Source organism: Oncorhynchus kisutch, unplaced genomic scaffold, assembly GCF_002021735.2.
Source record: "Oncorhynchus kisutch isolate 150728-3 unplaced genomic scaffold, Okis_V2 Okis06b-Okis10b_hom, whole genome shotgun sequence".
NCBI lineage: Eukaryota > Metazoa > Chordata > Actinopteri > Salmoniformes > Salmonidae > Oncorhynchus > Oncorhynchus kisutch.
This window is the reverse complement of record NW_022261983.1, coordinates 6,296,090-6,322,056: the sequence shown is the minus strand read 5'-3', so window position 1 is coordinate 6,322,056 and position 25,967 is coordinate 6,296,090. Positions and strand designations below refer to the sequence as shown.

Sequence of the window (25,967 nt, the reverse complement as noted above, 5' to 3'; positions counted from 1 at the left end):
AAAGTATTAGACCAGGGTCATGGGCCCGTTCTCCAGTAGTTTAGTATTTCCACTGTTCACATCTGGCAGCAATAAGACATGAACAATTCATTTAGATTTCACTTTGTTATTTACTTCTAACATGACACATTGGTATGGTTGCAATATCAACAGCTGTGTATTTACAAATATAAGGAGGCAGAATGGAGGTACATGAACGTGTGCTGCTTTGAGTGAATCCTCAGATTCATCAAGAGAGAAGGGGTTGACGAGGAGCAGAGTAGGAGGGAAGAGGTCCAGCCACATCTGATCCAACTGGTTTGAGTCATGCCCATCCTGGATGACTGGGTTCTCAGACCCAAATGCATCTCCACATACATTACTTTTTTATGTAACAGAAAGGTATATCAGCCAGACAACTTCCTCTTTATCTCACCATAGCTGTTTGACAGTACTAATGCTGTTACTAGGTTGGTAGAACTCATTGCAGTGGCTAGATAGATAGGAAGCAGAGTTAACTTTACAGAACAAACTTATTACACATTAAGAAATCAGGAGGATCTCAACCAAAACAAAGCTCCTTATTGCAGCACAGGCCTTTTAAATTAAATTAATTTTATATTCTTATACCCTAAGTGTACAAACCATTAGGAATAACTTCTTTCCATGACAGACTGACCAGGTGAAAGCTATGATCCCTTATTAATGACACTTCAATTTACTTCAATCAGTGTAGATGAAGGGGAGGAGACAGGTTAAAGAAGGAAGTTTAAGCTTTGAGACCAGACTTGTATTGTGTGTGTGTACCATTCAGAGAGTGAATGGGCAAGACAAAAGATTGAAATGCCTTTGAACAGGGTATGATAGTAGGTACCAGGCGCACCAGTGTCACAAACTGCAGTGTTGCTGGGTTTTTTCACAGTTTCCTGTGTGTATCAAGAATGGTCCACCACCCAAAGGACATCCAGCCAACTTGACACAACTGTGGGAAGCATTGGAGTCAACATGGGCCAGCATCCCTGTGGAACGCATGACACATTGTAGAGTCCATTCCCTGATGAATTGAGGCTGTTCTGAGGGAAAAAGGGGGTGCAACTCAATATTATGGAGGTGTCTAATGTTTCGTATATCCATGATTTTTTTAGCCATCACTGGCAACAGTGCATTCCTCAGACAGCACAGACCATACTTTGAGTGACTGACTGCGCTGCTATCACACGGTTAGGAATCTGATGGACAGGAACATTAGGAACATCTATGGAATACCCTGTTAAATTTGCCGCCCGTTCGCTTTACGTACGGATCACGTACCCCAATCTTTTGAACATGTGGTCATTTAAGATGTAGAATTATATTTGTGGATGAATTTACTTCTGCCCAATGCCTTTTATGATATGTTTGAATACCATTGCGCAACATTTTTGCACATTTAACACCATCCAAAAAATTACATGCCTAAGGGGCAGTCACTTCCTGGTACTTCCAGAGCATATTTCCTCTTGGATTTGTGTTTTAGGCAGCAGGTATGAGTTAGGACCACATTCTGTTTGAGTCTGTTTCAGTCCATTGTCTTCCACTGCTATGTAACTGATCAAGGATGAAAGGAGATCTGTGAAGGTAGATCTGGGGTAACTAGTCTTGTCCAGTAGACATCATCCCTCCAACACTCCCCCACCACCTGTCCCCATATCTGGTCTCTCCTTGTGGCTGTCTTCTTAGGGCATCATCTCTCTACCCTCGGACACTCGCCTCAGTTCCCAGTGGACCTTTTACCTTTCAGTATAAAAAAAAGAACCAGAATTACTGCATGTGTTTTCAAAACCAGCATATGACAAACTACTGTCCCTCCACCCATTGAAAGTGACAGCAAAACAGTGATTTGAATTGGGATGTATTTTCAAGTAAATATATTTATATGGTTAAACAATTGTGTGTATGCATGTACACTACATGACCAGAAGTACGTGGACTCCTGCTTGTCGAAAAATCTCATTCCAAAATCATGGGCATTAATATGGAGTTGGTCCCCCTTTGCTGCTATAACAGCCTTCACTTGTCTGGGAAGGCTTTCCATTAGATTTTGGAACATTTCTGCAGGGACTTTCAGCCATAAGAGCATTAGTGAGGTCAGGTGCTGATGATGATGGGCGATTAGGCCAGGCTCGCAGTCAGCTTTCTAATTCATCTCATAGGTGTTTGATGGAGTTGAGGTCAGGGCTCAATGCAGGCCAGTCAAGTTCTTCCACACCGATCTCAACAAACCATTTTTGTATGGACCTTGCTTTGTGCACAGGGGCATTGTCATGCTGAAACAGGAAAGGGCCTTCCCCAAACTGTTGCCACAAAGTTGGAAGCACAGAATGGTCTAGAATGAGATTGCATGCGGTAGCGTTAACATTTCCCTTCACAGAAACTCAGGGGTCTAGCCTGAACCATCAAAAACAGCCCCAGACCATAATTCCTCCTCCACCAGACTTTACAGTTGGCACTATGCATTTGGGTTGGGAGTGTTCTCCTGGCATCCGCCAAATCCAGATTCGTCCATTGGACTGCCAGATGGTGAAGTGTGACTCATCACTCCAGAGAACGCGTTTCCACTGCTCCAGAGTCCAATGGCGGAAAGCTTTACACCACTCCAGCTGACACTTGGCATTGCTTGTGTGGTGATCTTAGGCTTGTCTGCTCAGCCATGGAAACCCGTTTCAGGAAGCTCCCGATGAACAGTTCTTGTGCTGACGTTGCTTCTAGAGGCAGTTTGGAACTAGTAGTGAGTGTTGCAACCGAGGACAGACGAGCTTGTGTGGCCTACCACTTGGCGGCTGAGCGGTTGTTGCTCCTTGACGTTTCCACTTCACAATAACAGCACTTACAGTTGACCGGGGTAGCTCTAGTAGGGCAGAAATTTTACGAACTGACCTGTTGGATATGTGGCATCCTATGACGGTGCCACGTTGAAAGTCCCTGAGCTCTTCAGTAAGGCCAGTCTGTCTACTGCCAATGTTGTCTATGAAGATTGCATGGCTGTGTGCTCGATTTTATACATCTGTCAGCAACGGGTGTCTCAAATAGCCGAATCAACTAATTTGAAGGGGTGTCCACATACTTTAGTATGTATGTAGTGTATGTATGCATGCAACTTTAAACAGATGACAGTCACAAACCAGCTGACTGACAAACAGTGTGCCACGAACCAGTGTGTTCCAGAAACAGTTTATCCCACATATGCATGTGCACAAGTGGCAAAGGCATCATCATGACTAGAGTGTCCTTCCTGGTTTGTGACTGTCAGGTGAAGACATCATGACTAGAGTGTCCTTCCTGGTTTGTGACAGTCAGGTGAAGGCATCATCACTAAAGTGTCCTACCTGGTTTGTGACTGTCAGGCGAAGACATCATGACTAAAGTGTCCTACCTGGTTTGTGACTGTCAGGTGGAGCTAAACAATTGTTTTAACTTGGTGAAGAAGCCCTGCTCCTGCTTGCTCTCTCCTACCTCCTCTTGCCTGTCCTGCCCTGCCTCAGGCTGCTTACCACTGCCCCCACCTGGTCAGAAACATGTACTGTGTGAGACAAGATTTTACTCATAAAAGCACTGTCAGCTTTCATGAGCAGAGCTGGGAGGGACCTCAACTAATTGTAAACCAAATGAAGGGGAGCAGGTAAGTGTGCAGTCAGTGTGTAGGAACCTAGCGCAGAAACAGTGTGTGTGTGTGCGCCACTACCTGCAGTGGTGCTTGTGACACCATTGACTGTCCCCTCCACTTCAGTCTCATCCTCTGCGTAGCTCATGAGCAGAGCTTTTTGTCTGTCTGTCAGGATCCTGCTCACACACAACAGTGGAGACCGTGAGGAATGAGCATCTAACATTTGTCAGTAACTTACTACAGAGATGGTATCTAAAGGTGTATTGTGAGTAACTTACTACAGAGATGGTATCTAAAGGTGTATTGTGAGTAACTCACTACAGAGATGGTATCTAAAGGTGTATTGTCAGTAACTCACTACAGAGATGGTATCTAAAGGTGTATTGTGAGTAACTCACTACAGAGATGGTATCTAAAGGTGTATTGTCAGTAACTTACTACAGAGATGGTATCTAAAGGTGTATTGTCAGTAACTTACTACAGAGATGGTATCTAAAGGTGTATTGTGAGTAACTTACTACAGAGATGGTATCTAAAGGTGTATTGTGAGTAACTTACTACAGAGATGGTATCTAAAGGTGTATTGTGAGTAACTTACTACAGAGATGGTATCTAAAGGTGTACTGTGTGTAGCTTACTTGGGGACTCGGACTTTGACGTGGACGTAGTGATCTCCGTATCCATAGCCACTGATCCGTGCGATGCCCTTCCCAGAGAGGAGGATCCTCTGGTCTGTTTGGATCCCAGCAGGGATCTACAAGAGGATTCACCAATCACAGTTAGTTACTGGCCATCGATCCATCACTCTTATGTATGTAGGTGTGTCACAGAAAGGTTGGTCTGTCCGTGTGTCTCTCACCGAGAGGTTGACTGTCTCGTAGAGGCCCTGTGCCCGGGCCGTGCCCCCCAGTACAGCCTGAGCCACAGAGATCAGCACGTCAGAGTGGATGTCTGCGCCGTCCCGTCTGAAAACTGGGCTCTTCTGGACCCGAAACGTGATGAACACCTCCTTCTTCCCCACAGGCATCCTGACCGTCTGACCGTCCTCAACACCTGCAAAGAGACAATACAGCCAGTCAACCTGGGTGTGCGCACTACACAACTTTCAAAATCCTAACATCGCTGAGCCTCTCACATTAAACGACTGTCTTCCCTGTCGTTTTTTGTCTCGCCAACGTAGTGGTGCGCACTACACGATGTGGCACGGTACAGGGTCACACGATGTGGCACAGTACAGGGTCACACAATGTGGCACAGTACAGGGTCACACGATGTGGCACAGTACAGGGTCACACGATGTGGCACAGTACAGGGTCACAAACTACACGATTCTTCACTGGGTCGTAAGGATTCTCCATACAGACATGCTGTCTCATGAAAACAATGATGCAATTAGATTGTATAGCTAGAACAAATCAGCCTCAAACGTTTTCAGTCAGACATTCACACCTAGTTGAAATATCGATTTGACACTTTGGCTTTGGTTAAAGGCAAGTACAAAGGCATATTAGTAGTTGTTATTATCGCTCCTGCTCGAGAGTACACATTCTGGGTGACGCCATCATCTTACTGGCATCTTCTCTGGAGACCTCATTGGCTATTGCTGAACACCGTTCTCAAAACCTGTCGTTGTACATCTCACACTAGAAGAGCATTGCAGATTGTGCCGACAGGTTTGAAAATATCAGGACGTCTGGGACGCTCAAAGACGGGATCAGTAGCCCTCAGATTACATCTCTGACCCGCTCACGTTAAACCCGCTCACGTTAAAGTTGCTCTCGTTAAACCCGCTCACGTTAAAGTTGCTCACGTTTAACCCGCTCACGTTAAACCCGCTCACGTTAAAGTTGCTCACGTTTAACCCGCTCACATTAAACCAGCTCACGTTTAACCCGCTCACATTAAACCCGCTCACGTTAAAGTTGCTCACGTTTAACCCGCTCACATTAAACCAGCTCACGTTTAACCCGCTCACATTAAACCAGCTCACGTTTAACCCGCTCACATTAAACCCGCTCACGTTAAAGTTGCTCACGTTTAACCCGCTCACATTAAAGTTGCTCACGTTTAACCCGCTCACATTAAAGTTGCTCACGTTTAACCCGCTCACGTTAAAGTTGCTCACGTTTAACCCGCTCACATTAAAGTTGCTCACGTTTAACCCGCTCACATTAAAGTTGCTCACGTTTAACCCGCTCACATTAAAGTTGCTGTCGTTTAACCCGCTCACATTAAAGTTGCTGTCGTTTAACCCGCTCACATTAAAGTTGCTCACGTTTAACCCGCTCACATTAAAGTTGCTCACATTAAAGTTGCTCTCGTTTAACCCGCTCACGTTTAACCCGCTCACATTAAAGTGGCTCACATTAAAGTTGCTCTCGTTTAACCCGCTCACGTTTAACCCGCTCACATTCAAGTTGCTCACATTAAAGTTGCTCTCGTTTAACCCGCTCACATTAAAGTTGCTCTCGTTTAACCCGCTCACATTAAAGTTGCTCTCGTTGAAGTCGCTCACGTTTTATAGACATTTCAAACATAGAAAGTGCTTCATCAGCATTATAGCGTTTTATAAACGTTTAAAACAGTTTAGAAGAGAATTATGGGGTGGCGGGTAGCCTAGTGGTTAGCGCTTTGGGCCAGTAACCAAAAGTTGCCTGGACCGAATCCCCAAGCTGACAAGGTAAAAATCTGTCATTCTGACAGCCTCGCTACTGTATATAGCCTCGCTACTGTATATAGCCTCTCTACTGTATATAGCCTCTCTACTGTATATAGCCTCGCTACTGTATATAGCCTCGCTACTGTATATAGCCTCACTACTGTATATAGCCTCACTACTGTATATAGCCTCGCTACTGTTATTTTTCACTGTTGTTTTTATTTCTTTATTTACCCATTGTTCACCTAATACCTTTTTTGCATTGTTGGTTAGAGCCTGTATGTGAGCATTTAACTGTAAGGTCTACAACACCGGTTGTTTTTGGCGCACGTGACAAACTTTGATTTGATAACCCACTGTTCCCCGGTAGGCCATCATTGTAAATAAGAATTTGTTCTTAACTGACTTGCCTAGTTAAATAAAGGTTGAATAAAAAAAATATTTGTGATCTTAATGAGAAAAGAGATTCAGGATGAGAAGGCTGCTCCTGGGTCTCTCTGTGGGTGCACATTAGAAAATGCATACCTCGTTTAGATCAAGAATTGTTTTGAAAGATTCCAGATAAGACTGGGTAGGTATAGGAGTGAGAGTCAGTGTGTGGGTGTGTCTCACCTGCTGGGACAGGGACCATTACTGTCTTTTTCTGTCTGGTCTGTCCGGTCCCGTGACAGGAGTTACATGGGGTGGAGATCACAGTGCCTTTTCCATTACACCGACGGCATGTCGACCGCATCACAAAGGGGCCCGTGTTCACCGTCTCCTGTACAGGGCAAAACACACAAGCACGTGAGACAAGCACGTGAGACACGAACACTTCACGCCACACATCATGTCACCTACCATGCCAGAGCCGTTGCAGTAGTGGCAGTGCACAACCTTGGTGCCAGGCTCGCTCCCTTTGCCATCACATCGCTGGCAGCTGGCCTCAGTGTTGAACGCCATCTCTTTGTTGACCCCCTTGGCAGCTTGGGTGAACGTCAGCTCCATGATAAACTGGGAGGAAAGGAGGGACAAGAGATTCATATTGGATGTCTTTAACAAAAAGTTTACACTCCTAAAAAAGTAATTGCTTCCTGCTTTTACTTCCTGGCATGGGCTCACTCAATATGACCTCACTGAACATGGACTTGAATGAGCAGCCAAACCTCTGTTTGTGCTGTATAGCCAACTCATATGGTGGTTGTCATGCACAGACAGCACAAGCAGATCTGGGATTAGGCTAATCATAACCCCTTCTCCAAACCCCTTGGTTCTAAAAGCAGTGTGGCATCCCAACTACATACCTCCTGGGGCTGATCAAATACGGCATTGAAGTCGCCGAAGCCACGGTTTCCAGAGAACTCCCCAAAGATCTTGCGGAACAGTTCCTCTGGGTCCACGCTGTTGGCCTGTCCGCTCCAGTACTGCTGGTGTCCACCACCGCCCGCCTGGCTGGCGTCGAACCCTGCCACCCCGTACGCGTCATACTGCTTCCTCTTCACCTCATCACTCAGCACCTGGGGGAGGACAAAGCAGGAAGTAAGATGCACTGACCTCCAATAAGACCAGGCAGTTCCTTCATTGAGTCAAGTGGTTCTGATGTTTCGTTTACTTGATTAACTGACACTTTCTTCAAGAGTGATATCAAATAGTACCAAGAAACCGGTTAGGAAAGTAACGAACTAGTGATTCCACATCAGCTACACAAGTCACAGAAATATTGCTATCCTTTAATCTAATTTTAGTTTCTTAAAAGGGGAAGCCCATTTTGAAGGTCAGCCAAACCTCATAAGCTTCAGCCAGCTGAGCAAATTTCTCCTTGGCCTTAGGGTCTTCCTTGTTGGTGTCAGGGTGATACTTCTTAGCCATCTGAAGAGGGACAACAACAAAAGTTATCTTTCAACCACTGTGGTGATTGTGACAGCTAAGGATCAATACAGCAATCAACACTACACAGAAAGTGATCACACACACACCTGATAATACGCTTTCTTGATCTCTTTCTGGGTGGCAGTGCGTGGTACCTCCAACACCGCGTAGAAGTCCTGTTTGTTGGAGGCTGGGGTACTTGTGTGGAAGGACAGTGTGCAGATGACATGGGGAGATTTAAGACCTGGAACTACCAAGAAAGGGCTTGTGAGTAGATTACACCTGGCAACATGACTGTGGATTATTATTGTTGTCATCTATTTCCAAGGTAGCTACAGGCCTGTACACTCACAATTCATCTATAACACTAAGCAGGGCTCGATATATCTGAGGACTCTATCAAATACATAAAGTTATCTGCTGTCTGTGATGATCAACTCTTGGGCCAATACATTTCTAGCAAACGCCAGTTGGCATATATAGCTAGCTAATCATGGAGCATGCAGATACAGCTAGTTCAACGCAATGTTTGACTGTACAGTTCGGTAGCTATTACTGACAGTCCGCTCAAGATCATCAGTGCTGTGACCTGACATTACTTTCCTTGCAATGGCTATGGAGCTGCAGGCTTGCTACAGTACCAAAATACCTCCAGCAATTTGAATGCGTATAAGCTAACTACTAGCTAGTTAGCTAGCCAGCTATGGGCTGAGCTAAGGTTAGTCTGTCTTTCAGTTGTATCGTTAGGAATGTTACCGTGGTGTCAATTTTTTTGTTGTTGGAGACTGTCAGTTGTGTCCAAAAAGGTGAATGGAAACTACGAGAAACGCTAGCATCAAGCTAGCCTAGCTTGCTAGTTAGGCCGTCTCTGTGCACCCACCTGACAGCCCTCTCAATGTCAACGCATTCCCCGATCCCCCACGCATTGCATTGCTTCCCGGCCAGAATTTCTGTGCTCCAAAAGTCGACAGACTTCTTGAGCCTCCATTGGAAGAAGGGGCCAAAGCACGACGGTGACCAGAGGACACAGCAACTGTTATCCAACGTGTGGAGCAGCGAGCCGCTGAGGACGCCATCATTACTTTACTGCTGTTACTCAGCGAGGACTGCGCATGTGCAAGTAAAGTTGTGTCACGGACATGCGCAGAAGAATTGACTGTCAATAAATATATTTTTTGTTTCAAGATGTTCCCAAACTAACTTTCACTCTGTTGAAACATCTGTACTTGAGAAACTGTGGAATAGTATTTAAACAGTTGAATCCCATGTAGTCCGCTTCTTACTCACGGCAATTACGATTAAACGTTTCAAAACAGAAACGTTTGTATTTTACCGTGGTCAATCATCATTGATGTAGCTAAACAGGGCTTTGAGTCGATCGTCGATTGAATCGCTCACACAGTACAGCGAGTTGTGACAGTGCTGAACTCGAGAACTGTCATCTGAAAAGGAGTGTGCTGCTGAGTGCTCGCTCTTTTCGAATAGTATCAACAAGACAGAGATACCCGGAAGGCACGAAAGTTAATTCAGGGGACTAGAATGAATCGTTTCAAGACCTCCAAATTCAAAAACACCACCCCGAAGATCGCCAAGAAAGATGTAAGTAATGAGTGTTGCAAGAAAGCCTCGCCAGCATTGGTTTTTAGCAACGGTGAAGAAGACGGAATGGAGTTGTGTTTTGGGGAACGTCTGAAAATGTTTGAAGGAAATTGAACTTCCTGCATATCTGCAGAAGGCTGCTGCATCGCAACAGTGTGTTGGTAGAGAAACAATAGTCTACGAAAACCAAGTGCAAACCGCGAAGGCTGCTAACGTGACAGTGTTAACCATGTGGTTATTGTTATCTAGCTAGCTTTCAGCAGTCTATGCAAATTCCACGTTTGAAATTGACAGCGGTTCGTATTGGTCAGGATTGTCAGATGTTACAGATAGGCAGGCTATGATGCCCATCATCACTGAATAGCCACATTGTTTCGAATGTATCAGAATTCCTGCTCGCATTGTAACCGGTCATCATTCTACAATGTAGCAGCAATGCTCAGATTTGAGTTCTAAAGTGCACTGTACATACAGTGCGTATCCCTACGCCATTTAACAAAGCTCCTCTCTGTCAACCAATGACTGTAGGCTGTGAGTAAGATACACAGTAGTGGTGTCATGCCATCGGTTATGAAACATACCATTACTTGGATGCTTATTCTCCATGTAGCAGACCTCCACACAGTCTCACAGTGTGAGTGAGTTCCAGCTGCAAAGCGGATCTCTGATCCTGTTACGAGGACTGCCTCAGAAAAGCAACACTCAAAGCACCATCTCAAATGTTAGGAGCGAGGGAGAGGGAGAACTCCAAGGAGTGAGTGAGAATAGGCACCTTGTTCTCTTTATGCCTGGCTGCCTGCGGAGCAGTAATGTGTGTTTCCTGAGAGAGAGAAACTAGCTGTTTTGCTGGGCTGTCAGACACTGTCTGGGCTGCTAAGTGCTCTCTGCTCCCGCGACAGTGTTCAGGCCTGTTGTCTGACATGGTTAGCCCATAACGGTTTTGGCAGCAGTGGTATTCAAACACACGGCGCTCCTGCCTATGCCCTGTTGTTAGTGTTGTGAAAGGAGGTTTTAGAATACGCATCGCAGGGAGTCGCTCCCACTTCCTTAACATTCTGCTGATTCAACATGGACGGCAGAGGGTGTGTGTAACAACATGCCCTCTGTTACCCTCTTCCTTATTATGACAGTCTGAATCTTCCTTATTATGACAGTCTGAATCTTCCTTATTATGACAGTCTGAATCTTCCTTATTATGACAGTCTGAATCTTCCTTATTATGACAGTCTGAATCTTCCTTATTATGACAGTCTGAATCTTCCTTATTATGACAGTCTGAATCTTCCTTATTATGACAGTCTGAATCTTCCTTATTATGACAGTCTGAATCTTCCTTATTATGACAGTTAGTCTGAATCTTCCTTCTTATGACAGTTAGTCTGAATCTTCCTTCTTATGACAGTTAGTCTGAATCTTCCTTCTTATGACAGTTAGTCTGAATCTTCCTTCTTATGACAGTTAGTCTGAATCTTCCTTATTATGACAGTCTGAATCTTCCTTATTATGACAGTCTGAATCTTCCTTATTATGACAGTCTGAATCTTCCTTCTTATGACAGTCTGAATCTTCCTTCTTATGACAGTTAGTCTGAATCTTCCTTCTTATGACAGTTAGTCTGAATCTTCCTTCTTATGACAGTTAGTCTGAATCTTCCTTCTTATGACAGTTAGTCTGAATCTTCCTCATGATGACAGTTAGTCTGAATTTTCCTCATGATGACAGTTAGTCTGAATTTTCCTCATGATGACAGTTAGTCTGAATCTTCCTCATGATGACAGTTAGTCTGAATCTTCCTCATGATGACAGTTAGTCTGAATCTTCCTCATGATGACAGTTAGTCTGAATCTTCCTCATGATGACAGTTAGTCTGAATCTTCCTCATGATGACAGTTAGTCTGAATCTTCCTCATGATGACAGTTAGTCTGAATCTTCCTGATAATGACAGTTAGTCTGAATCTTGGGTGTTTGGAGAAGCAGTGTGTGTGTGCTCTGCCTGTGCATTTAAGTTATCCACAGTTTATTTTGCGATGACAATGAAGGGCATTGCACTTCAGCAGTGTGTCTCTAAAAGAGTGTGAGCTGCTATTCTCTTGTGTGGACTTGTCAAGGGAATGCTTAGGATCCCACTCAGTTGGATAGACTTGCATTTAAGTGAACAGACAATAACTGAAACATTCTAATGGTTTTCTTGTCAAGTATAGCAACAATTCTGTTCGTCCCTTCTCTATTATATTAGCGTAGGTCAGAAATAGCCTACTCATAATGACCGTTAGACAGTGTCATCTTTTAGGCCACCTTTGTTTTATCTGATGGCCAGTTGCTTAAGTCATCTTCCTAATGATAGCTCCAGTGTCCCACCACACCTACCCCTAATGCACTGTGAATTTCCCCTGTGTCCAGGGCTGGATCAGTAATGTCCGGGCAGGATCCTTCACCTCTCAGGGGAACCACATCAAATCCAGCACCAGGCTTGTGGCCTTCAACACTGACCAGGCCGGTAAGGATACGACTGAGTCAGGACAACTATAGAACCATACTGTGCTTTCTTTTCTAAATGTCAGTTCCTGCATGATTCCAGCAACTATGGTGGATGTGGTATCCTTTTGGACATATAGTGTGATTCAGGCAACAGTGGTATGTGGTTGGGGTTCAACTAAGAGTATTCTGTCTGGTCTCTGTTATGAGGAGTCATGCTGTCTGTCTCTGGTATATTTACCTGTCTGTCTCTGGTATATTTACCTGTCTGTCTCTGGTAAGTTCACTTGTCTGTTGAAGCGTGTGTGAGCAGGTATTGCCATCACAGAGGAGATATCTCGATCTGTTTTGTTAGAGAAGGCCATATCAGTATGAAAGAGAGACTGTATAGATCATGCTGTCTGTCTCTTGTGTGTGTGTCACCAGGTGGAGGAATGCTCGGCCTCACCTCTGTGGAACCAGGGTCTGATGGCAAGTGGACAGTGACTGTGATCCCATGTCATGCTGGTAAGATCCCTCTAGCCACTTTTCATTCATTTCTCCTGAGTGGCGCAGTGGTCTAAGGCTCTGCCTCTCAGTGCTAGAGGCATCACTACAGACCCGGGTTAGATCCCGGGCTGTATCACAACCTGCCGTAATGGGGAGTCCCATTTGCCCAGCGTTGTCCGGGTTAATGGAGGGTTTGGCTGGGGTAGGCAGTCATTGTTAAATCCCTCCTTCACAAGCGCCAGACACTATCCACTCATCACAACTCTCTTTTTTCTCTCTCTGTTTTACATTTCTTAAAACTGCAATATGTAACAATTTGGGTGACCTAAACAAATTCATATAGAAATGTGTGTCACGACTCCCGACCAAAGGAGTTAGCTAGACAGTACAACCAGATCTGGAACTAGGTGTAGTGAACATGAGTCGGGGACATGGTTGCTCATGGTCTCATGATGAGCTAGCCCTGCCTGCGACATCCAAATCAGTGGCCCAAAAGGGAATTTCCTCTTGGTCTAAAGGGGTTTTTAACGTGAGAGACCAGGGTTAAGATGTTTCAACCTTTATCGAACTCACTCCCTTTTGTCTGCTTTTTTTAACAAGACCAGTTTCTTAAAGGTCCAGTCCAAAATGTGATTTCCTGTGTTTTATATATATTTCCACACTAGGAGGTTGGATAATACTCTGAAATTGTGAAAATTATTATAATGCCCTTTTAGTGTAAGAGCTGTTTGGAAAGACCACCTGTAATATCAGCCTGTTTTGGTGGGATGGCGTTTTGGCCTGTCTGGTGACATTATCAGGCGGGAAGTTTGTTCATTTACCAATAAGAAAGAGGGTTCCAAACCTCTGCCAATAACCACTAGTTTTTACTTTCCCCCTCCCCACTCAGACCATTCCCAGACTGTCCGAGCTAAATTCTTCCTTGAGAAATTGCTCTTTGTTAAGAAGCTTTTGTTGTTTCTTTTTGACCATTTTAATTGAAACCAATCACAGTAAGCTACTTAATTGTTCCCCAGAAATGATTTGATATTGTGACAAAAACTGCTGCATTGGACTTTTAACTTATCCAAGTGATCACAAGAGGAATGCCATGTTCTCAAATAAACCCTTAAACCTGTGACCTAAATCTCTTGTTTGTCCTCCTCTCGGTCTCTCTCTTTCTTACTCAGATCTGACTGATTTGTCCTCTCTCTCTCTCTCTCTCTCTCTCAATCTCACTCTCTCACTCTCTCAGATCTGATAACTGATTTGGACTTCTCTCTGTCTCTCTCTCTCCCTCTCTCTCTCTCACATAACTGATTTGGACTTCTGGCTCTCGCTCTCTCTCAGATAACTGATTTGGACTTCTCTGTCTGTCTCTCTCTCTGTCTCTGTCTCTGTCTCTCTCTCTCAGATCTGATAACTGATTTGTCCTCTCTCTGTCTCTCTCTCAGATCTGATAACTGAGTTGTCCTGTCTCTGTCTCTCTCTCAGATCTGATAACTGAGTTGTCCTGTCTCTGTCTCTCTCTCAGATCTGATAACTGAGTTGTCCTGTCTCTGTCTCTCTCTCAGATCTGATAACTGATTTGTCCTCTCTCTGTCTCTCTCTCAGATCTGATAACTGATTTGTCCTCTCTCCGTCTCTCTCAGATCTGATAACTGATTTGTCCTCCTCTCTGTCTTTCTCTCTCTCAGATCTGATAACTGATTTGGACTTCTCTCCGTTTGATGATAATCTCCTGGCTACCTGTTCTGCAGATGAAACGGTGAGGCCCTCCTCTCACTTGGTCCTCATTCCTCTAAGGCCCTGTCCTCATTCCTCTAAGGCCCTGTCCTCATTCCTCTAAGGCCCTGTCTTCATTTAAAAAAAATGTCCTTCATTCTTTCCTTCCTTCCTCTTGACCTTTCACCTAACTATAAGATGAGTCATATCTTTAAGAGAGGAAGGAAGGAAAGAGGATTTCGTTATGGTCATACACTCTCTTGCAGACTGGTTGTTCTATTTTTTTCATGGTACATGCACATACTCATGAACAGTTGTTTGTATCTTTAGGCCGGGAACGAGGGCTCTGACACATCTGGATGAAAAAATGAATAGCATTGACTGTTATTATGTGGAAAGAAACCTTTTGAAGTCACTCAGTCCATGTGTGAGTGTGTATGCAGACTCAGCAGCAGGGTCTGCCTCAGAGGGCTGAGTAAACACATGTACAGCCACACTGAGCCGAAGCCTCAGTGCACAGTAAAGTACCCAGCATATGTAGAGGAGCCCTGAGCTCAGCTAGGATACTTTATATTCCCAGCTTTCATCTGCTGCCAAGAAGACATATTGTTTTAGTCACCTTGTTGTGCTGAGTAACACACACAGACGTCCACACCCACAAAAACACATGTGTACACACACACCCTGTTTTAAGACTTTGTCATCGCTTTTGCCATGCTTTGGGCTCCTGAGTGGCAGTGGTCTAAGAAACTCAGTGCAAGAGGCGTCACTGCAGTACCTGGTTCGAATCCAGGCTGCATCACATCCTGCCGTGATTGGGAGTCCCATAGGGCTGCGCATAATTGGCCCAGCGTCGTCTGGGTTTGTAAATAAGAATTTGTTCTTACCTGACTTGCCTAGTTAAATAAAGGTTACATAAAATAATAAATCAGGGCCCAGGTGGCATTTAAAAGGCTCCAATTTACCACCTTATTGCTGGATTAAATCCTGTATCTGCAGCTGTATACCACTTGGCTCTCCAGTCCCGGTGTCAGGAGTCCTAGTAGGGAGAACATGGTCCAGGTGTCAGGAGTCCTAGTAGGGAGAACATGGTCCAGGTGTCAGGAGTCCTAGTAGGGAGAACATGGTCCCGGTGTCAGGAGTCCTAGTAGGGAGAACATGGTCCCGGTGTCAGGAGTCCTAGTAGGGAGAACATGGTCCAGGTGTCAGGAGTCCTAGTAGGGAGAACATGGTCCAGGTGTCAGGAGTCCTAGTAGTGAGAACATGGTCCAGGTGTCAGGTGTCCTAGTAGTGAGAACATGGTCCCGGTGTCAGGAGTCCCAGTAGTGAGAACATGGTCCAGGTGTCAGGAGTCCTAGTAGTGAGAACATGGTCCAGGTGTCTGTAGTCCTAGTAGGGAGAACATGGTCCAGGTGTCAGGAGTCCTAGTAGGGAGAACATTGTCCCGGTGTCAGGAGTCCTAGTAGGGAGAACATGGTCCCGGTGTCAGGAGTCCCAGTAGTGAGAACATGGTCCCGGTGTCAGGAGTCCCAGTAGTGAGAACATGGTCCAGGTGTCAGGAGTCCTAGTAGTGAGAACATGGTCCCGGTGTCAGGAGTCCTAGTAGGGAGAACATGGTCCCGGTGTCTGTATTTCTAGTAGGGAGAACATGGTCCCGGTGTCAGGAGTCCTAGTAGTGAGAACATGGTCCAGGTGTCTGTAGTCCTAGTAGTGAGAACATGGTCCAGGTGTCTGTAGTCCTAGTAGTGAGAACATGGTCCAGGTGTCTGTAGTCCTAGTAGTGAAAGCTCCAATGTTTAACAGTAGGTGGTTGGGTATGGGCAAACTGAGTCGGCTGCGGTGGGTTTTAGGGCAAGGCCAGCTGTTGGAGATGAACTCACTGTTCATTAACAACAGGGTTGGGGCTAATGGCATGTCTATCAACTCTGCCTTTCAATTTTCAGTGAGTGTAGCTGGGGTACGGACGTTCAGTGAGTGTAGCTGGGGTACGGACGTTCAGTGAGTGTAGCTGGGGTACGGACGTTCAGTGAGTGTAGCTGGGGTACGGACGTTCAGTGAGTGTAGCTGGGGTACGGACGTTCAGTGAGTGTAGCTGGGGTACGGACGTTCAGTGAGTGTAGCTGGGGTACGGACGTTCAGTGAGTGTAGCTGGGGTACGGACGTTCAGTGAGTGTAGCTGGGGTACGGACGTTCAGTGAGTGTACCTGGGGTACGGACGTTCAGTGAGTGTACCTGGGGTACGGACGTTCAGTGAGTGTAGCTGGGGTACGGACGTTCAGTGAGTGTAGCTGGGGTACGGACGTTCAGTGAGTGTAGCTGGGGTACGGACGTTCAGTGAGTGTAGCTGGGGTACGGACGTTCAGTGAGTGTAGCTGGGGTACGGACGTTCAGTGAGTGTAGCTGGGGTACGGACGTTCAGTGAGTGTAGCTGGGGTACGGACGTTCAGTGAGTGTAGCTGGGGTACGGACGTTCAGTGAGTGTAGCTGGGGTACGGACGTTCAGTGAGTGTAGCTGGGGTACGGACGTTCAGTGAGTGTAGCTGGGGTACGGACGTTCAGTGAGTGTAGCTGGGGTACGGACGTTCAGTGAGTGTAGCTGGGGTACGGACGTTCAGTGAGTGTAGCTGGGGTACGGACGTTCAGTGAGTGTAGCTGGGGTGAAGGGATCAGTTTAAGTCATTGCCTTCAATGACCTACTGACATGGAGCAAGATACAAACCTCAAAACCTAACATTAGATAGAGATATGCAAATGTTACATTTACATGTGTATAATACTTTATATGCATGTGTAACACACACTTGCTTCCATTCAGCCACAAGAGCATTAGTGAGGTCGGGCTCTGATGTTGGGCGATTAGACCAGACTCGTAGTCGGCGTTCCCATTCATCCCTAAGGTTTTCAATGGGGTTGAGGTCAGGGCTCTGTGTAGGCCAGTGAAGTTCTTCCACACCGATCTCAACAAACCATTTCTGTATGTATCTCGCTTTGTGCAGCGGGGCATTGTCATGCTGAAACAGGAAAGGGCCTTCCTCAATGCTGTAGCTAAGAGTTCCCTATCACTTGAACTAAGGGGCCGAGCCCGAACCATGAAAAACAGCCCCAGACCATTATCCTCCTCCACCAGACTTTACAGTTGGCACTATACATTCGGGTAGGAAGCGTTTCTCAAACCCATATTTGTCGGTCGGACTGCCAGATGGTGAAGCATCATTCAAGAGAACATGTTTCCACTGCTCCAGAGTCCAATGGTGGCGGGCTTTACACCACTCCAGCCGACGCTTGGCATGGTGATCTTAGGCTTGTGTGCGGCTGCTGGGCCATGGAAACCCAGTTCATGAAGCTCCCGACGAACAGTTCTTGTGCTGACGTTGTTTCGAGGCAGTTTTGAACTCGGGTAGTGAGTGTTGCAACTGTGAACTGATGATTTTACGCACTTTAGCACGCCACAGTCCCGTTCTGTGAGCTTGTGTGACCAACCACTTCGCGGCTGAGCCGTTGTTATTCGTCGACATTTCCACTTCACAATAACAGCACTTACAGTTGACTGGGACTAATGTAGAAAGGCAGAAATTTGACGAACTGACTTATTGGGGAGGTGGCATCCTATGATGATGCCACGTTGAAAGTCACTGAGCTCTTGAGTAAGGCCATTCTACTGCCAATGTTTGTCTATTCAGATTGCATGGCTGGATGCTTGATTTTATACACCTGTCAGCAGTGGATGTGGCTGAAATAGCAGAATCCACGAATTTGAAGGGGTCCACATACTTTTGTAATTATTGTGTATGTCACCGTCTTCATGTCTGATTGAGAGCCCGTTCACCTGACACTCTTGTTTGTGTGTGTGTTTGTGTGCTCCGCAAGTGTGTCTCTCTCTTACTCAGCACAACAAGGTCACTAAAAACATGCTTTCTTGGCCTGGTGTGTGTCCATGCAGGTGAAGCTGTGGCGTGTGTGTGAACCAGAACAAGAGCAGCCCGGGGGGGCGGAGGTGACCCTGTGTCCCGGAGAGGGTCGTCTGGAGCTGGTCGCCTTCCACCCCACCTCCTCTGGCCTGCTGGCTGTGGGCTCCACAAAGACAGCCCAGCTCTGGGACACCAGACGCCAACAATCACCGCTAGCAGGTAGGATACACTGGAGGAGAGGAGCTTTACACTATGCAGGCATGAAAGAATGGTGAATGCATGAACACTCACAAATGATTGCAGGAACGCACACAAACACACATGCATGAATGATGAACACACACACTCATAATCAATCACTGGATCAATACAGTACGAACACACTTCTTCGCCCAAATATAGCAGCAAACAGACCATACACACAATCTGTCAGTTTGATCCTTTCACAGTTGAAGGTCGAGAGTCGTGCGTCCTCCGAAACACAACCCAACCAAGCCGCACTGCTTCTTGACACAATGCCCACTTAACCTGGAAGCCAGCCGCACCAATGTGTCGGAGGAAACACTGTACACCAGGCGACCATGTCAGCGTGCATTGCGCCCGACCCGCCACAGGGTCCTGTCCTGTGTCTTGGCCCACCTGTCCCGTGTCTGGGCTGCACCTGTCCCGTGTCTGGGCTGCACCTGTCCTGTGTCTTGGCCCACCTGTCCCGTGTCTGGGCTGCACCTGTCCCGTGTCTGGGCTGCACCTGTCCCGTGTCTGGGCTGCACCTGTCCCGTGTCTGGGCTGCACCTGTCCCGTGTCTGGGCTGCACCTGTCCCGTGTCTTGGCCCACCTGTCCCGTGTCTGGGCCCCACCTGTCCCGTGTCTGGGCCCCACCTGTCCCGTGTCTGGGCCACACCTGTCCCGTGTCTGGGCTGCACCTGTCCTGTGTCTTGGCCCACCTGTCCCGTGTCTGGGCTGCACCTGTCCCGTGTTTCTACCTGTGCTTTCTTTTCTTTGTCTATTCATCCTGAATCTGTTCTTTATGTACTTTGTTGTTCCTGGTCTTGTGTTAACCTGTGCTGTTGACCTCTCTGTGACCTTTCCTTGACCTTCCCTGTGATAACCTGCGGGCTGAGCTGACCAGTCTCTTGATCTCTGACCTGTGTTTCTGTCTGCAGCTCTGGAGCCGCATGGTGATCAGCTGCAGAGTCTTAGCTGGAAACAGGACGGCTCCCTGCTGGCTTCCTCCTGCAAGGTGAGTCAGTCCTACAGTACATACTGAGGCCAGACAGGAACTATTATTGTCATGTACAGTACAGCTAAATATAAACTCAGCAGAAAAATAAACATCCTCTCACTGTCAACTGTGTTTATTTTCAGCAAACTTAACGTGTAAATATTGGTATGAACATAAGATTCAACAACTGCGACATAAACTGAACAAGTTCCACAGATGTGACTAACAGAAATTGAATAATGTGTCCCTGAACAAAGGGGGGGTCAAATCAAAAGTAATAGTCAGTATCTGGGGTGGCTACCAGCTGCATGAAGTACTGCAGTGCATCTCCTCCTCATGGACTGCACCAGATTTGCCAGTTATTGCTGTGAGATGTTACCCCACTCTTCCACCAAGGCACCTACAAGTTCCCGGACATTTCTGGGGGGAATGGTCCAAGTCCTCACCCTCCGATCCAACAGGTCCCAGATGTGCTCCGTAGGATTGAGATCTGGGCTCTTCGCTCGCCATGGCAGAACACTGACATTCCAGTCTTGCAGGAAATCACACACAGAATTAGCAGTATGGCTGGTGGCATTGTCATGCTGGAGGGTTATGTCAGGATGAGCCTGCAGGAAGGGTACCACATGAGGGAGGAGGATGTCTTCCCTGTAACGCACAGCGTTGAGATTGCCTGCAATCACAACAAGCCCAGTCCGATGATGCTGTGACACACTGCCCCAGACCATGATAGACCCTCCACCTCCAAATAGATCCCACTCCAGAGTACAGGCCTCGGTGTAACGCTCATTCCTTTAATGTTAAACGCGAACCCGACCATCACCCCTGGTGATACAAAACGGTGACTCGTTAGTGAAGAGCACTTTTTGCCAGTCCTGTTTGGTTCAGACACGGTAGGTTTGTGCCCATAAGCGACATTGTTGCCGGTGATGTCTGGTGAGGACCTGCCTTACAACAGGCCTACAAGCCCTCAGTCCAGCCTCTCTCAGCCTATTGTGGACAGTCAGAGCACTGATGGAGGGATTGTGCATTCCTGGTGTAACTCAGGCAGTTGCTGTTGTACCTGTCTCGCAGGTATGCTGTTCGGCTGTACCGATCCTGTGCAGGTGTTACACGTGGTCTGCCACTGTGAGGACGATCAGCTGTCCATCCTGTCTCCCTGTAGCGCTGTCTTAGGCGTCTCACAGTACGGACATTGCAATTTATTGCGCTGGCCACACCTGCTATCCTCATCCTCACTTGCAGCATGCCTAAGGCACGTTCACGCAGATGAGCAGGGACCCTGGACATCTTTCTTTTGGTGTTTTTCAGAGTCAGTAGAAAGGTCTCATCTAGCGTCCTAAGTTTTCATAACTGTGACCTTAATTGCCTACTGTCTGTAAGCTGTTAGTGTCTTAACGACCGTTCCACAGGTGCATGTTCATTAATTGTTTATGCTTCACTGAACAAGCATGTAGAGTTTAAACGGTGTTTAAACTCTACAATGAAGATCTGTGAAGTTATTTGGATTTTTACGAATTATCTTTGAAAGACGGGCTGGATAGCACAGGGGCTGGATAGCACAGGGGCTGGATAGCACAGGGGCTGGATAGCACAGGAGCTGGATAGCACAGGAGCTGGATAGCACAGGAGCTGGATAGCACAGGAGCTGGATAGCACAGGAGCTGGATAGCACAGGAGCTGGATAGCACAGGAGCTGGATAGCACAGGAGCTGGATAGCACAGGAGCTGGATAGCACAGGAGCTGGATAGAAAAGATGGCAGAAAGTGCATGTTCACATATTGTGTTTGTCACATAGAGAGTTTGCTATCTATTGTCGTGTCTTTGGCTATGCCGGATTAAGTGATATGACATGCTATTCGATGAAATAATTTCTCCGTAATTAATATCACCTGATTGAGCTAATCATGTAAATGTAATTAACGAGAGTGGGGCACCACAAAATAATATTTATAGAGCTGTTATCTTCCGAATAAACTCTTAAAGAACCAGTAATATTTTACATCAATAGCAGTCAATAACATCTTACTTCAGTCTCATCATCTGAAAGTTGTAAATTCTTGGTTATCTGCAAGAACCCTGGCTAACAATTTGAATCAGCAATACAAAATTGGGTTTAATTATTTATTTACTAAATACCTAACTAATCACACAGAATTCACATACACACAATTAATCATAACTTGATTACAAATTACGTCATAAAGGAAAACGTCCCAAGGGGGCGGAACAGATATGACAGCTTGTTACACAAAGGAAAAGGGGCTGGGTTGAGTGAAAGAGCGGGAGACTGAGGAACAAAGGTAAAAAGCTGTGCTATCGTAAATACAGTATCCGATGCATTCGAAATTACCGCCCATTTGGAAAAGGAAAATGCAATAAATATTTACTCTGAGCTGCGCTTCAGTAGTTTGGTGGTAGATGGAAGACCGTGTTGCCAAACCGAGTCCTTTGTCCTTTGAAGAATGTCTCTGGTTGTCAATTGGATACGTTGTAGTAACGTCGTTGTGTGGTAGACGGGATACTCTGTCTGTTCCTTCCTAACCCTTATTGCATCTGCTGTTGCTAACTCAACGGCTAGAGGGCATCACTTCTGTAGTGAATAAGAGTTCAAAGTTCATACCATTCGCAACCAAAGCTCACGCTGATGTTGGCTTCTTTCTGTAGTTATTATCTGAACCATTCTGACATAGGACCGTCGTCCCTACATCTTCAGAACAGGAAGTTCTGTTGTCGTCAAGGCTTTATTTAGGAAGGGAGAAGAGGGCGTGTTTGAAAAGTTTTATAGCCCATGTCTCTTCACAGAGGCGGACCACTGATTGAGCAGAGACCTATCTTATGACAACCAACATCTCACATTTTAGCAGCTAAAATCACATTTCATCCATCACAAATAATTTCATATTCAAACATTTAAATTGAACAACAATTCCATGTGAATCCGATAACTCTGATGTGTAGACTTTCCACTGTAGAGTTTATGTCATCTTATCATTGATGAGAATGTATCAGATGACAAACGAACTGACATCATATTCATTAAGTACCACGGCATATGTTCAATTGGTCGCATTACCAGAATATAGTTCCATTTCCCTCCACCTTCTGATGTTCCCAGAATCTCTATGTTAACCAAGGGTTTTGCAAATGTAACCTCAGTAGGTTAGAGAGAGGAAAAAGGGGGGAAGAGGTATTTATGACTGTCATAAACCTATCCCTCAGGCCAACGTCATGACACTATCAAGGAAGATTTGTCACACAGCAACCTCTCTTTCTATCTTATGTGTTGTGTCTTAAATACTTCCCAACTCTCTAGTGGGAAACAATAGCAGTAGAGGTTCACATAATGTGTGTGTTTGACATCTACTACATGTGAGCGGACCAAGTAATTGGGCGTCACTATCTTCTTCTCCAGATGAAACAGGAACACAATAGGATTATCTTTAAACTACAACAAAAAGTCACGGGATTGTCACCGTCTTAGTGGTTCTTCCTGGATAGCTCCTCTCTCTCGGTGGCCATCTTCCAGAGATAGTTTTCCCCCCTTGTCTGCTGGTTCCATTCTCTCTCTTATAGGGGAAGGAGAGTATGTCATTAGTACCGTCAGCTGTGCTTAATTGCCTCTGGTTACCTTGTCTCCCATGCCTTGTTGGGCTACTATCCATGAGCCCAGCCTGCCCTCTGGTGGTCCTTCCACATACATTACGGTTGTACTGTGTGGAATCACTGATCTACAAGTTAAATGACATGTTATTGCTCATGTACATACTTTATATTTAGCAGATTTTATCGCAGGTGCAGTGAGATACTTATGTTCATAGCTCAAACAGTGCAGTAATAACGAACAATACACACAAATCCCCTAAATGAAAAGAAAGAAATTAAGAAATATCAGAACGAGCAATGTCAGAGTCTGTGTGTATTGACATTATGGACAGTATATGAATAGAAAATATATGTACAGCAGTAGTTATGTAGGATGAGCCTTGACTAGAACACATATGAAGTGGGTAAAACAGTATATAAACATTATTAAAAACCCCTAAGGTCGTTGTCCTGTGCCCCTGTGGACATGTAATTAGCATTATTGCTCCCAAGAGTGTGGGCCTATGCCCTCACAGGCCCACCCATAGCTGCGCCCCTGCCCAGTCATGTGAAATCCATAGATGAGGGCCTAATTTGTCAACCTGGGATGGAATACTGTAGTAACTGTAGTAGCCGCGTCTTACCAGTAGATGCCGCCAACGGAACACCATATCCCCCTGTTTGCCTGATTGGCGCTACCCGACATTAATCAGCATCTGTTTTTGAGCGGTTCATTCCGTCAACAGGGGTGACACTCATTAACCCGGGTGTAGATCTTGTACTCTGACTGACTGTGTCACACTTTTTATACTGGATACAGAGTTCTCCATAAAAATTCAACCTCAACTTTCCCTTGGGTTCTAAAGTGGAAATGAACACAACTCAGGGGTTGAGAAAGAGGGATGAGTCTGAGATCACTGATGTAACAGCCAGTTTGTCTAATTGTTTTAGTGTTCTAATAGTTTGATCGAGTTGACAGAGGAATTAATTAATGCAAGAGTGAGTGATCCTCACTGAGCAGCCAAGTCTTCCTATTAACATTAGTGTGTTAGTTATCTGGCAATTTGTCTCGTTCTCTCTTTCTCAAACAGAAAACAGTAGGGAACATTGGATGTGTCATTAGTTAGGCCTTAACGAGGCACTGGAGGCAGAGTACATAACTGTTTAGTGTAGGACGGCATCCATCAGGCCCCCGCATGCAGAAAACCCCAGTGACCTCTGACCCCAAGCCCTGCACACGTCCAGGATCATGTTCATTAGGCACCAAATGGAAGAAAATGGGCTGAAACAGGCAGGGACTTCCTGGACTTGTCCAGTAAGAAATCCTTGTTTTAGTTTTCCATTACAAAATGTTTTGCTATTTTCTTCTCTAATGAATACATCCCAAGCCTCTTCTCCCCAACTGCCCCGCCCGACCCCTGCCTCTCCTGGGGAGAAGGGAGCTATAGCAAGGGTCCTTTCTCCATCCTCTGCTCCCTGACAGGTTCTGCAAGTTACTGCCTTTTTAAAGCAAAGTAAAGAGCAGAGATGAAAAACACGCAGGACGGGACCTCAATCCTCACCTGGCCACAGAGGCCCGTCGCAAGGCCCCAAGAGCGGGTGATTTAGTGCCCCAGGAGAGAGGACCTAGGCATGGAGGCATGTGTGGTGCCCCCTCCTGTCATAAAGGAAATAATAACTGTGCTGGAAGGTATTTCCATCGTGTGTGTGTGTGTGCGCGGTTGAGTAGGGGGTGCCAGAGTGGAGGGAGCTCTGGGTTTATGGAAGGGGCACAGAGGGAGAGAGGGGAGTTTATGAGTAGAAGTGGAATAGTTTCATGTGTAGTTGAACTTGGACACTAGGCAGGGGCCTTTTCATCAGCGGGGGTTAACATAACTCATTTTTTAACACTTCCTGCCTTTGAGGTACAGTATGTGCTGTGGCACTTCCCTTGTCCTCTCCTGCTCTCTTGGACACTTTCTCTGTCACATACAGACATTCAGTGATAATCTAGAATCGGCTTTCTATTTCGCAACAAAGCCTCCTTCTCTCACGCCGCCAAACATACCCTAGTAAAACTGACTATCCTACCGATCCTCGACTTCGGCGATGTCATCTACAAAATATCTTCCAATACTCTACAAACTGGATGCAGTATATCACAGTGCCATCCGTTTTGTTACTAAAGCCCCTTATACCACCACCACTGCGACCTGTATGCTCTAGTGGGTTGGCCCTCACTACATATTCGTCGCCAGGCCCACTGGCTCCAGGTCATCAAAAAGTCTATGCTAGGTAAAGCTCAGCCTTATCTCAGCTCACTGGTCACGATAACACCCACCTGTAGCACACGTTCCAGCAGGTATATCTCACTGGTCATCCCCAAATCCAACACCTCCTTTGGCCGCCTTCTAGTTCTCTGTTGCCAATGGCTGGAATGAATTGCAAAAATCGCTGAAGCTGGAGACTTATATTTCCCTCACTAACTTTAAACATCTGCTATCTGAGCAGCTAACCATTCACTACAGCTGTACATAGCCCATCTGTAAATAGTCCACCCAATCTACCTACCGCATCCCCATATTGTTTTTATTTACTTTTCTGCTCTTTTGCACACCAGTATCTCTACTTGCACATCATCATCTGCTCATCTATCACTCCAGTGTTAATCTGCTAAATTGTAATTATTTTGCCACTATGGCCTATTTATTGCCTTACCTCCCTTATCTTACCTCATTTGCACACACTGTATGTAGACCTTCTCTATTGTGTTATTGACTGTGTTTGTTTATTCCATGTGTAACTCTGTGTTGTTGTTTGTGTCGCACTGCTTTGCTTTATCTTGGCCAGGTCACAGTTGTAAATGAGAACTTGT

At 45.9% G+C, this 25,967-nt stretch overlaps 2 protein-coding genes across 8 annotated transcripts in view; one reads left to right on the top strand and one right to left on the bottom strand.

Annotated features, from left to right (window-relative positions):
• Positions 1 to 4: 4 nt before the first annotated feature.
• On the bottom strand, positions 5 to 10,728 carry dnaja3a (DnaJ heat shock protein family (Hsp40) member A3a). 7 transcript variants are annotated; one of them, XM_031813932.1, is made up of 11 exons: positions 10,310 to 10,349; positions 8,237 to 8,379; positions 8,046 to 8,129; positions 7,565 to 7,777; positions 7,122 to 7,274; positions 6,894 to 7,041; positions 4,482 to 4,675; positions 4,261 to 4,376; positions 3,701 to 3,798; positions 3,392 to 3,521; positions 91 to 1,752 (listed from the first exon to the last, which is right to left on the bottom strand). In XM_031813932.1, the coding sequence occupies exons 1-10, from the start codon at positions 10,332 to 10,334 to the stop codon at positions 3,406 to 3,408; spliced, it is 1,290 nt and encodes a 429-aa protein (XP_031669792.1). In that variant the 5' UTR covers positions 10,335 to 10,349; the 3' UTR covers positions 91 to 1,752; positions 3,392 to 3,405. The 7 variants fall into 7 exon arrangements, with proteins under 7 accessions (XP_031669791.1, XP_031669792.1, XP_031669788.1 ...); XM_031813928.1 differs by lacking the exon at positions 10,310 to 10,349 and adding an exon at positions 9,010 to 9,252 and having other exon boundaries at positions 8,237 to 8,373; XM_031813927.1 differs by lacking the exon at positions 10,310 to 10,349 and adding an exon at positions 9,010 to 9,251.
• The window catches only part of coro7 (coronin 7), a 244,011-nt gene continuing 227,359 nt past the window's right edge, over positions 9,316 to 25,967 (top strand). The window contains exons 1-6 of the mRNA XM_031813924.1: positions 9,316 to 9,728; positions 12,130 to 12,226; positions 12,631 to 12,711; positions 14,370 to 14,440; positions 18,338 to 18,524; positions 19,469 to 19,545. Coding sequence (XP_031669784.1) covers positions 9,669 to 9,728; positions 12,130 to 12,226; positions 12,631 to 12,711; positions 14,370 to 14,440; positions 18,338 to 18,524; positions 19,469 to 19,545 — 573 coding nt within the window. The 5' untranslated portion in view covers positions 9,316 to 9,668. The remainder of the gene's footprint in view (positions 9,729 to 12,129; positions 12,227 to 12,630; positions 12,712 to 14,369; positions 14,441 to 18,337; positions 18,525 to 19,468; positions 19,546 to 25,967) is intronic.